The following is an 11109-nucleotide window of genomic DNA, read 5'->3' as shown; positions in this document are numbered from 1 at the left end:
CGTGCTGCCTGTATTAGCAGTGTCACCATCCAACAGAAATGCAATCTCTTGTCTCCACCCCAGACTACTGCCATTGAGAGCCAGAAATCTGAGTTCTGTCAATCCTTTGAGTAAATGTGATGCACAGAGCAATTTGAGGCTCATCTCAATGGGGAGAGTGCAGTGTGGTTATCCAAATGTGCTGAGAACATTCTCCATGACTGGCAGTGGTTTCATCCCCCATTTTGTTCACATTTTACATGTCATTTTGTTTTAAAAGGGGAGGCTCAAAAGAAATATAATGCCCAGAAAACTGGAGAAGAAAAGACAAGAGCTTTTCGCCAAGGCCAAGCAGACTTGTCATGACAGATTCTGAGGCTGACCGGATGCACTTTCCAGAAGCCAGTCACAAAGATAACCTCTCATCAATGTGGTCAGGTGTCACTGATGTGAGGGGACCCTAGGAGAAGCTGTAGCAAGTCTGTGCATTCAGGAGGCTGCAGGACCTCCAGGCCTACAACTGAAGGAGAACCTTTCAGAACCTTGGACAGCACAAATGTTTCGGGGGTTATTGCCCTGGTACTGCAGGTGAGTTCCTGGGTCGTGTCGGTTCCAGATCTCTGCACACCAGCCCTGAGCTCATCACTCTTAGCCTTCAGATAAGGCAGAGATGGACCCAGGATTGGGGCTTTTCCTCCCACAGGCCCTCTGGCAGATGGCCAGAAACATGCAGATATTCGCTGACAGTCTCAGATAAGGAAGACAGCAAGGGAGGGATTGGCTATGACCTCGAGGGCAGACAGACTTGCCAAGGATGCAGAGAGAGCCAGGAGCCAGAAAGAATGTTCTTGAGAACTAGGGGAAAAATAAAAGACTGTCCTGTAGAAACCAAATAGTCCCTGGGAAGTGGTTCACAGGGAGTGGGGGTGGGGACAGTCCTCCGTTCCACTTGCCACTTTCACTGTCAGCCGGTTTCTGAACTAAGATGCTTTGTTATATGAACTTTGTATTCTATTAAATGCTTAGTAGACAAAAACAAGAGGCATAAATGTTTTTGTGGATAAGAGATTGGGTTTCATGTGACAAGAGTAAAGATTTTTGTACATCTTTATGCACCTCAGTTTCTGCTTGCCAGAATTTCTTTATTGAATTCTACAAAGGTAATCTAGCCTGGGGAATTACTTAGTGTTTTTAGTTATAGTATTTTCTTACATTACTTACACTTAAGAAACAATCTATTCTACAGAGATTCTTTTAATATTTACTGTTATAAAATCTTATTTTGTTAAGCGTGCTTTTAAACTTATTTTTGTTAAGCTCACATTTTTAACATGAGTTGCCTCCTTTTTTTTTTTTTTTTTTTTTGTTATCATTCCTGGGCCAGACTCTAAATCAGACAGAAGACATTTCACTGTAAGTCAATTAGCACTTAGGCTATGTGTTACGTCTTTATCTGTTACCTAAAAATTAAATGGGTATTGTTTTTGAAGAATGTCATTTTGTAAAGTGTTATTTATTTGTTTATTTTAGTTTTGGCTGCCGAGTCTTCCGTTGCTGCCCATTGGCTTTCTCTAGCTGTGGAGAGCCGGGCTAGTCTCTGATTGTCGTGCCCAGGCGTCTCATTGTGGTGCCCCCTCCTGTTGCTCGGTTTTACTGTTTCTAGCACATGGACTTAGTTGCTCCAGGGCACGTGAAATCAGGGATCAAACCCTCGTGCCCTGCATTGGCAGGCAGATTTTTAACCACTGGACCACCAGGGAAGTCCTACGTGGGTATTCTTAAAAATTAGATTTGAATTTTGATTCTTAAGAAGGAACATGGTTTTGGGAAATAATTTATGCTGAAAATGACTTGCCAGCAAGCTTGTTGCTCTGATCAAAAATAGGTCTGAGTCACTGAAACTTGTCTTCCTCACAGTGTTGGGCCCATCATAATTGGTCATTATTCAAGAAACACATCATTGCTTATTAAATAAACAATTCATTTTACTTATAAGCATTCCATTTAGTAAACATAATTATTTTTACTGGACACACAGAACATGGAAGAAAGGTATCATGCTACAGAAGTCCCAGGGGGACAATATCAGGAAGGAAAAGAATGACATTTTCTGGAACTCTTTGTACAGTTTTGATAAAAATTGTTTTATCAGTAGTGGAGAGAGAAGGCTGATTCCAGAGGGCCAAAGAGTGACTGATAAATAGAAGGACAGAGAAAGAGTAGAGGTGGGCAGCTATGCCTTCTGTCAACAGGCTCTGGATTTAACTCTGGAAAAGTCTGATGAGGTCTCCCCACTGCTGGTAGTACTTACTAAGATTTTCTTCTGTGATTTCAAAGTTCAAGCCACAACAAAGAGTTTATAAATTTGTTTGGGTTCTCCAGTTTTCTCCATCATGGCCTTGGTTACTTCAGCTCAATTCCCTATAGCTGAGGGAGATGGGAGAGATTTCAGGGATGTCCTGGCTCTGTGGTGAGAGCCTGTGCTGCTCCAGAAAACACCTCTAGGAGCCCCTCCAGGGGGACCCAGCATCGCTGCTATGGCCTCTGAGCTCCGGCCACCCTTGCATCAATCCTGGGCACCTTTCTGTCTTCCTGCAAAGCATCATTTGAACAGAGTGACGTTCCAGACCCAGTCATCAAAGTTAATATTGCATTTTCTCCACTAGTTTTCTAATTTTGAATTGTATACGTATTATCATCTCTTCATTTCATGTTGATTTTCTCACTAAGTTGGATACGCTATGAAGAGAAGAGTAATGTGAACTTTAATGGTTTACATTGACAGACTCACTTATTTACTTTGCCCTTCTAAAGAGCTCAGATATTTTGTTGAAAGAAAACATTCAAACTCCAAAAATAGTTTCTAACGTTTTCTCAGAAAGTCACTCAACTTCAGTTACACAATGATACTGCCTCTTTGGCGGTAGACTGCAATCAACTGTCACTGTGATTTCACATCCTTTCTCTCTTAACTCATTTAACACTCTAATCACGATAATCTGCTTCAAATGTTAACCTGATCAGTATGCTCTTTCTTTTAAATCAATCATTGCTGTCTTCAGATATGTTTTTAGAGTGAAAAGCTAAAAATATCATTTTATTCTTGTTGTCCTGCCATAGTTATTAACACTACCTCTTTCAACACTCATTATTTCCTGGTTTTGAAGCAAAATCAATTGATCCTCCCATTTACAGTGCACTTATTACATGCCAAGGTGTGGACTGAAATCTATGATTCAGAAAGTCATTGAACAAAGTCATTGCCCCAGTTTATTTGAATGTTGATGAGAGAAAAGGTGTTTTTTCCCACTTAAATCCTAGGTTTATTCAACACAATTATTTTTACTGTACACAACAAAGTATAGACACAACATTATCTAAAATACTACAAAGCTACAAAACAGAAAATTTATAGTACTGACTATACAATAAAAGCTGAAAAAGCAAGGACATGTTGCCAAGGTAACCTGCAGGACCACCAGGGGTGGTTCTATGGGGACCCTGCAGAGCTGGCTCTCAACTTACACACCAGTTTCAGAGAAGAAGGGAGCTGTGTGCGTGTGTGTGTACGTACACATGTGAAAAGAACCATTTTGGGCAGATCACAGGAGGTAGCTGACTCTAGGGGTCAGAAAAGGACCCTAGCAGGAGGGTAGGGCCCGGCTAACAGGAGTGGCATCACTGCTGGACCCTGCAGGCGGACAGGGCAGGGCAGCACCAGGCCACCGGAACGGGCCTCGGTCATCTGTGGAATGGGAAAACGAGTTCCCAGGCTGGGCCGGTTGCACCACCTGGCTGGCTCTGCTCCTCCCTGCTGGCGTTGTCATTAAACAGATTCTCAGGAACAAGAACCAGAGTTTTCTAGCCAGAACTGTGGAGGGCATCTTTACAAGCACGACCCCACACCACTGCAGCGGGAACTCTGCTGCCCTGGGACAAGCCTCGGTTGCTGCCTTCAGCTTCTGGAGGACCTGGAGCTGCAGCGGCTCCGGTGGAGGGGGCGGCGAGGGAAGTGGGGTCGCCAGCGCTTCTGGGACCTGAGCCAAGGGGAAGGCGACCTTCTCCTCCTCTGTGAGGGTGACCCGCACCACCTGGGGGGCAGTGACTGCCTTCTCCTGCGAGGGCTGAGTCGCCTGGGGGGTGGCACAGCGGTGGCCCTGATCTCCTGCCCGTCAATTTGTCCTCCATCCATGTACTTCAGCGCCTTCTCAGCCCCGTCTGGAGTCTCGAACTCCACGTAAGCATCAGACAGACCGGGGTGCATCCTCTCTACAGGCATGTCAATCACTCTGACTTTCCCGAAGGTGGAGAATATCTCCCGGATGTGGTCCTTGGTCACGTTCCTGGTGAGTCTCGCGATGTGCAGCTTGGTGGGTTTAGGGGAAGGGCTGTGCCTTCTCCCCTCCTTTTCATCTCTTTCGGGCTGTTTGGAGTGAGACCGCTGTCTCTTGCCTCTTCTAAGCCAAGAAGGCCTCAAAGAGCCGGGGGAGCTGCTGGAGCTGGAGCTGGAGCTGGAGCTGCAGGCTGTGCTGGGACGTCCTGAGCGGCTGGATGCTGAAGGTGAGCTGGAGCCGCTGCTGGAGCCCGAGCTGGTGCTACCGCTGGACGGAGACCTGGAGCTGCTGCTGCCACTGGAAGCGCCGCTCCACCTTCGAGTTCTAGCCCTGCCACGGTACTTCTCGCGTGACTCCTTGGGGCCGGCTTTATCTCTAGAGCGATCCCTGGACTGCTCATCAGAGTTCTCTCTGCATCTGGTGGGAGAAGGTGCCATCTTCTCTCTATCGTGCTCCTCAATATCTGGAGAGAAAGAGTTGATGGAGTAAAAAAGGCTTACCAGTGTTCGGTACAATAAAGCACTATAATAATCTAAAAGGCCATCACAGCGGCAGAAGAGAGAAAGAGGGAGATATGAAGGAAGAGAAATAAGGGGAGAGAAAAACATTAATAGCAACTGATGAAGAGATTGGGGAAGGCCAAGCTGATGACTTATGAAGCAGAGAACTGAATTTTTAAAAAGAAAGAAAAGCAAACAAACCAACCAAGCACTTTGTGGGTAAAACATTTTCCAGAGAGAACTATGCAAACAGCCTGAGCAAATACTGCTTCTACTTCAGAGTGATTTTATTTAAAAAAAAAATCTGGCTTATTACCCCGAGAAAGGTTCATACACAAAACTGTACGAAATGTGGAATATTTCTTAATACTAACATCAAAGAAATAACTTTTAATAAGATAATTTATTTTAAGGGCCACTACCTGGTAAAGTAAAGAGATTGAGCAAAAGTAAAAAGAATATACATGAACACTCTCTTGTGGTTTCTACACTCACCAGAAGAGGCTGGCTTGGAAATCTGGTCTATGCAGGTTCCCCCAGTTCCAAGAGCTGTCCTCTGATCACTCCTGAGATGCAGACTTGCTGAGGTCTACTGACTTCTGCCTCTGATTCTCCTTTTATAGGCGAAGAGATTGGACAATCCAATCAGGGGACAACCCAATCCAGAGGACACATCGTCTCTCAGATCAAAGGCATTGGAGAGGTTCCTAAATCTTTATCCGCAAACATTAGGAGTTTTAAACACATGAGCCACCCACCTCCTTGCATGACCCTGCAGTAAACTCTCTTTGTTCCAAACTCTGATGCTGTGATATTTTTTGGCCTCACAATGTGTGAAGAACCTGAACTTGCTTTCTGGTTACATTCTTTCAAGAAAAAGAAGATATATGAAGTTGCTAAGGTGTCTAGTGACTTGTAAAGTCACTTCATTTACTGAATGTTGAGGTTTAAGCCAACTTTTTCACTCTCCTCTTTCACTTTCATCAAGAGGCTTTTGAGTTCCTCTTCACTTTCTGCCATAAGGGTGGTGTCATCTGCATATCTGAGGTTATTGATATTTCTCTCGGCAATCTTGATTCCAGCTTGTGATTCTTCCAGCCCAGTGTTTCTCATGATGTACTCTGCATATAAGTTAAATAAACAGGGTGACAATATACAGCCTTGATGTACTCCTTTTCCTATTTGGAACCAGTCTGTTATTCCATGTCCAGTTCTAATTGTTGCTTCGTGACCTGCATACAGGTTTCTCAAGAGGCAGGTCAGGTGGTCTGGTATTCCCATCTCTTTCAGAATTTTCCACAGTTTCTTGTGATCCGCACAGTCAAGGCTTTGGCATAGTCAATAAAGCAGAAATAGATGTTTTTCTGGAACTCTCTTGCTTTTTCCATGATCCAGCGGATGTTGGCAATTTGATCTCTGGTTCTTCTGCCTTTTCTAAAACCAGCTTGAACATCTGGAAGTTCACAGTTCACGTATTGCTGAAGCCTGACTTGGAGAATTTTGAGCATTACTTTAGTAATAGCGTGTGAGATGAGTGCAACTGTGCGGTAGTTTGAGCATTCTTTGGCATTGCCTTTCTTTGGGATTGGAATGAAAACTAACCTTTTCCAGTCCTGTGGCCACTGCTGAGTTTTCCAAATGTGCTTGCATATTGAGTGCAGCACTTTCACAGCATCATCTTTCAGGATTTGAAATAGCTCAACTGGAATTCCATCACCTCCACTAGCTTTGTTCATAGTGATGCTTTCTAAGGCCCACTTGACTTCACATTCCAGGATGTCTGGCTCTAGGTGAGTGATCACACCATCGTGATTATCTTGGTCGTGAAGATCTTTTTTGTACAGTTCTTCTGTGTATTCTTGCCACCTCTTCTTAATATCTTCTGCATTTGTTAGGTCCATGCCATTTCTGTCCTTTATGGAGCCCATCTTTGTGTGAAATATTCCCTTGGTATCTCTAATTTTCTTGAAGAGATCTCTAGTCTTTCCCATTCTGTTGTTTTCCTCTATTTCTTTGCATTGATCGCTGAGGAAGACTTTCTTATTTTTCCTTGCTATTCTTTGGAACTCTGCATTCAGATGCTTATATATTTCTTTTTCTCCTTTGCTTTTTGCTTCTCTTCTTTTCACAGCTATTTGTAAGGCCTCCTCAGACAGCCATTTTGCTTTTTTGCATTTCTTTTCCATGGGGATGATCTTGATCCCTGTCTCCTGTACAATGTCATGAACCTCCGCCCATAGTTCATCAGGCACTCTATCAGATCTAGGCCCTTAAATCTATTTCTCAGTAGTACTGTACAACCGTAAGGAATTTGATTTAGGTCATACCTGAATGGTCTAGTGGTTTTCCCTACTTTCTTCAATTTAAGTCTGAATTTGGCAATAAGAAGTTCACGATCTGAGCCACAGTCAGCTCCCGGTCTTGTTTTTGCTGACTGTATAGAGCTTCTCCATCTTTGGCTGCATAGAATATAATCAATCTGATTTCGGTGTTGACCATCTGGTGATGTCCATGTGTAGAGTCTTCTCTTGTGTTGTTGGAAGAGGGTGATTGCTATGACCAGTGCGTTCTCTTGGCAGAACTCTGTTAGTCTTTGCCCTGCTTCATTCCATATTCCAAGGCCAAATTTGCCTGTTACCCCAGGTGTTTCTTGAGTTCCTACTTTTGCATTCCAGTCCCCTATAATGAAAAGGACATCTTTTTGAGGTGTTAGTTCTACAAGGTCTTGTAGGTCTTCATAGAACCGTTCAACTTCAGTTTCTTCAGCGTTACTGGTTGGGGCATAGACTTGGATTACTGTGATATTGAATGGTTTGCCTTGGAAATGAACAGAGATCATTCTGTCATTTTTGAGATAGCTTCCAAGTACTGCATTTTGAACTCTTTTGTTGACCATGATGGCTACTCCATTGCTTCTAAGGGATTCCTACCCACAGTAGTAGATAAAATGGTCATCTGAGTTAAATTCACCCATTCCAGTCCATTTTAGTTTGCTGATTCCTAGAATGTCAATGTTCACTCTTGCCATCTCCTGTTTGACCCCTTCCAATTTGCTTTGGTTCATGGACCTAACATTCCAGGTTCCTATGCAATATTGCTCTTTACAGCATCAGACTTTGCTTTTATCACCAGTCACATCCACAATTGGGTATCGTTTTTGTTTTGGCTCCATCCCTTCATTCTTTCTGGAGTTATTTCTCCACTGATCTCCAGTAGCATATTGGGCACCTACCAACCTGGGGAGTTCCTCTTTCAGTATCCTATCATTTTGCCTTTTCATACTGTTCATGGGGTTCTCAAGGGAAGAATACTGAAGTGGTTTGCCATTCCCTTCTCCAGTGGACCACATCCTGTCAGACCTCTCCACCATGACCCATCCATCTTGGGTGGCCCCACACGGCATGGCCTAGTTTCACTGAGTTAGACAAGGCTGTGGTCCATGTGATTAGATTAACTAGTTTTCTGTGATTATGGTTTCAGTGTGTCTGCCCTCTGATGCCCTCTTGCAACACCTACCATCTTATTTGGGTTTTCTTACCTTGGACATGGGTTATTCATATAAAACTGATATCAGTGAATAAAAAAATAGAGAAATCCAAAATTATGATTAGGATTCCAACACCCTCCCCAATAATACTACTAGTCTAAAAGTCAACAAGCTTATAGGAGAACAATGGCACCAGTCACCAGGATCCAGCTGACACTCACACAGCACTCAATTCGTATTTGTAGGACAATCAACCCAACAACAGCAGAATATACATTCTTATCAAGCACCAATGTGTTATTCACTGAGATAGACCATATTCTGGGTCATAAAACAAGCTTCAGTACATTTACAAGAATTGAATCATACAGAGAATGTTCTCTGACTACAATGGAATCAATCTTCAGTCAATAAAATAAGATATAAATCTCAAAACAATTGTAAGTTAAAGAACACACATATAATGACCCATGATTCAAACAGGAACTGTCAAGGAATTTAAATCTTCATCGAAATCATTAAAAATCAAAATACAATATGTCAAAATTTATGAGATATAGCCAAAGCAATACCAAGAGGGAAATTTATAAAACTAAATAAATACAGGCGTCAGCACAGCGTCGGCGAGGAGCGCGGGCTGCGGAGAGGCGAGCGGGGCGAGCGGGCGGGCGGGGCGAGCGGGCGGGCGGGGCGAGCGGGCGGGCGGGGCGAGCGGGCGGGCGGGGCGAGCGGGCGGGCGGGGCGAGCGGGCGGGCGGGGCGAGCGGGCGGGCGGGGCGAGCGGGCGGGCGGGGCGAGCGGGCGGGCGGGGCGAGCGGGCGGGCGGGGCGAGCGGGCGGGCGGGGCGAGCGGGCGGGCGGGGCGAGCGGGCGGGCGGGGCGAGCGGGAGGGCGGGGCGAGCGGGAGGGCGGGGCGAGCGGGAGGGCGGGGCGAGCGGGAGGGCGGGGCGAGCGGGAGGGCGGGGCGAGCGGGAGGGCGGGGCGAGCGGGAGGGCGGGGCGAGCGGGAGGGCGGGGCGAGCGGGAGGGCGGGGCGGGTAAGCGGCGGCGGCGGCGACCCGGGCTTCGCGGCTCAGCCCCGCAACCGAGCAGGCCTACGCAGCGCGCGCCTCTCACCGACCCCGACCACTGAGCCCGCCCTGGGCCGGCGAGCTCTGATCACTGAGGCCAGTCTGCCCTCGCGGCGCGTTCTTGAAATCATGAATCCTGTTTATAGCCCGGGTTCTTCTGGGGTACCCTATGCAAATGCCAAAGGAATTGGTTATCCAGCTGGTTTCCCAATGGGCTATGCAGCAGCAGCTCCTGCCTACTCCCTCAACATGTACCCTGGAGCGAATCCTACCTTCCAAGCAGGTTACACTCCTGGCACACCTTACAAAGAGTCCTGTTCCCCCACCAGCGGGGCAGTGCCACCGTATTCCTCCTCCCCCAACCCTTACCAGACTGCTGTGTACCCCGTGCGAAGTGCCTACCCCTAGCAGAGCCCGTATGCACAGCAAGGCACGTACTACACCCAGCCCCTGTATGCAGCACCCCCTCACGTCATCCACCACACCACGGTGGTGCAGCCCAACGGCATGCCAGCGACAGTGTACCCTGCTCCCATCCCTCTTCCGAGAGGCAACGGGGTCACCATGGGCATGGTGGCGGGCACCACTATGGCCATGTCAGCGGGTGCCCTGCTGACTGCCCACTCCCCAACTCCTGTTGCTCCCCACCCTGTCACTGTGCCCACGTATCGGGCCTCAGGAACGCCCACCTACAGCTATGTGCCCCCTAAGTGGTGATCACCCTGCAAACGTTTGTGGATGGAGCTGTGCAGTCACATCATGGAGGTTCTACAGCTGGTGCTGCAGGCCTTCTGCCTCCAACCAGGACTTTCTTCGTAATGCTCTCGACACTTAGCTAAACACTGCTGCAGCCAGCCTAGCAGGTCCCAGCGCCCTCAGTCTCCAGCTGACTCTTTGGGTTCGTCTTACCGCAAATCCTGTTTGGTGGGCTGCCAGGCAACTTTTTAGCTAACTGTAATGATAAAAGGGAGTATTAATCTATTCTGAAAAAAAAAAAAACTAAATAAATACATTGTGAAACAGGAAATGTCTCAAATCCACATTAAAATCTCCAGTTCAAGAAATTAGAAGAGCAAAATAAACAAAGTAAACAGAGGGTAGGAAAAACAAAAGAAAAATCATTGGCTTTAAACAAATGCATAGAGAAAATAAAAATGATAAAGCAATATGAAATAAGAACTTTGATTAAATAGGGAAATGTTGAATTTATCAGTAATTACCATATTGTAACTTTTACTCAAACTATTTGATTCAATTCAGTGAAGTTAGAACTATAACATATTTTTTTAAAAAATGGAAAAGTTGATTGTCAAATTCACATGAAATAGACATTGTTAAGGAAGAAGTAAGAACTTTTTTTTTTTAAAGAACCATGATAGGAAATATGAAAAAGGTGATATGCAGAGACATTATGTAAATGTTGTTACTGAAGGAAAGAGAATAAAAAACAACCAACCAACTGAATGACTAATGCAGAGGGTGCAGGAACACTTCCTTGTAAACAAGGGAGCTTACTATGTGATGAAACTAGCATTTCAATAAGTTAGAAAATGATTTAATAAACGACTTAAGGAAAATACAGATTTAATCTACATTAATTCAAAATATATTCTAAAAGTAAACTTGAAAATTTGAAACACTAAAGGAGTGAGAAGAAAGCACAAAGACACTGTGTATGACCTGTATATTCAACTCAGTACGGATCTTTACACTGACTGTCAGCTGACTCACACAAACAAACA

General features: G+C 45.4%; 2 protein-coding genes across 2 annotated transcripts; one reads left to right on the top strand and one right to left on the bottom strand.

The window, feature by feature from the left end:
- Nucleotides 1-3840: 3840 nt before the first annotated feature.
- LOC128050382 (RNA-binding protein with serine-rich domain 1-like) lies at nucleotides 3841-4750 on the bottom strand. Its single transcript, XM_052642624.1, has 2 exons — nucleotides 4157-4750; nucleotides 3841-4032 (listed from the first exon to the last, which is right to left on the bottom strand). Exons 1-2 carry the CDS (start codon nucleotides 4748-4750, stop codon nucleotides 3841-3843), a joined length of 786 nt encoding a protein of 261 aa, XP_052498584.1.
- A 4689-nt stretch (nucleotides 4751-9439) lies between these two features.
- On the top strand, nucleotides 9440-10084 carry LOC128051471 (myelin-associated neurite-outgrowth inhibitor-like). Its single transcript, XM_052644064.1, is given in 1 exon segment — nucleotides 9440-10084. A coding segment is annotated over 1 exon segment (588 nt). The 5' UTR covers nucleotides 9440-9496.
- The last annotated feature ends 1025 nt before the right edge of the window (nucleotides 10085-11109 follow it).

The sequence above is a fragment of the Budorcas taxicolor genome, chromosome 7 (assembly GCF_023091745.1).
Source record: "Budorcas taxicolor isolate Tak-1 chromosome 7, Takin1.1, whole genome shotgun sequence".
Classification (NCBI taxonomy): Eukaryota; Metazoa; Chordata; class Mammalia; order Artiodactyla; family Bovidae; genus Budorcas; species Budorcas taxicolor.
The sequence above is the reverse complement of the archived record's forward strand: the minus strand, read 5'-3'. Positions and strand labels throughout refer to the sequence as shown.

Bases quoted from the DNA above. Each gene is read 5' to 3' on its own strand.
- LOC128050382 (XM_052642624.1), bottom strand. From the start codon at position 4,750: ATGGCACCTTCTCCCACCAGATGCAGAGAGAACTCTGATGAGCAGTCC. The intron at 4,033-4,156 runs ATTGACGGGCAG...GGAGAAGGTCGC, and splicing joins AGTACATGGATGGAGGACAA to CTTCCCCTTGGCTCAGGTCC.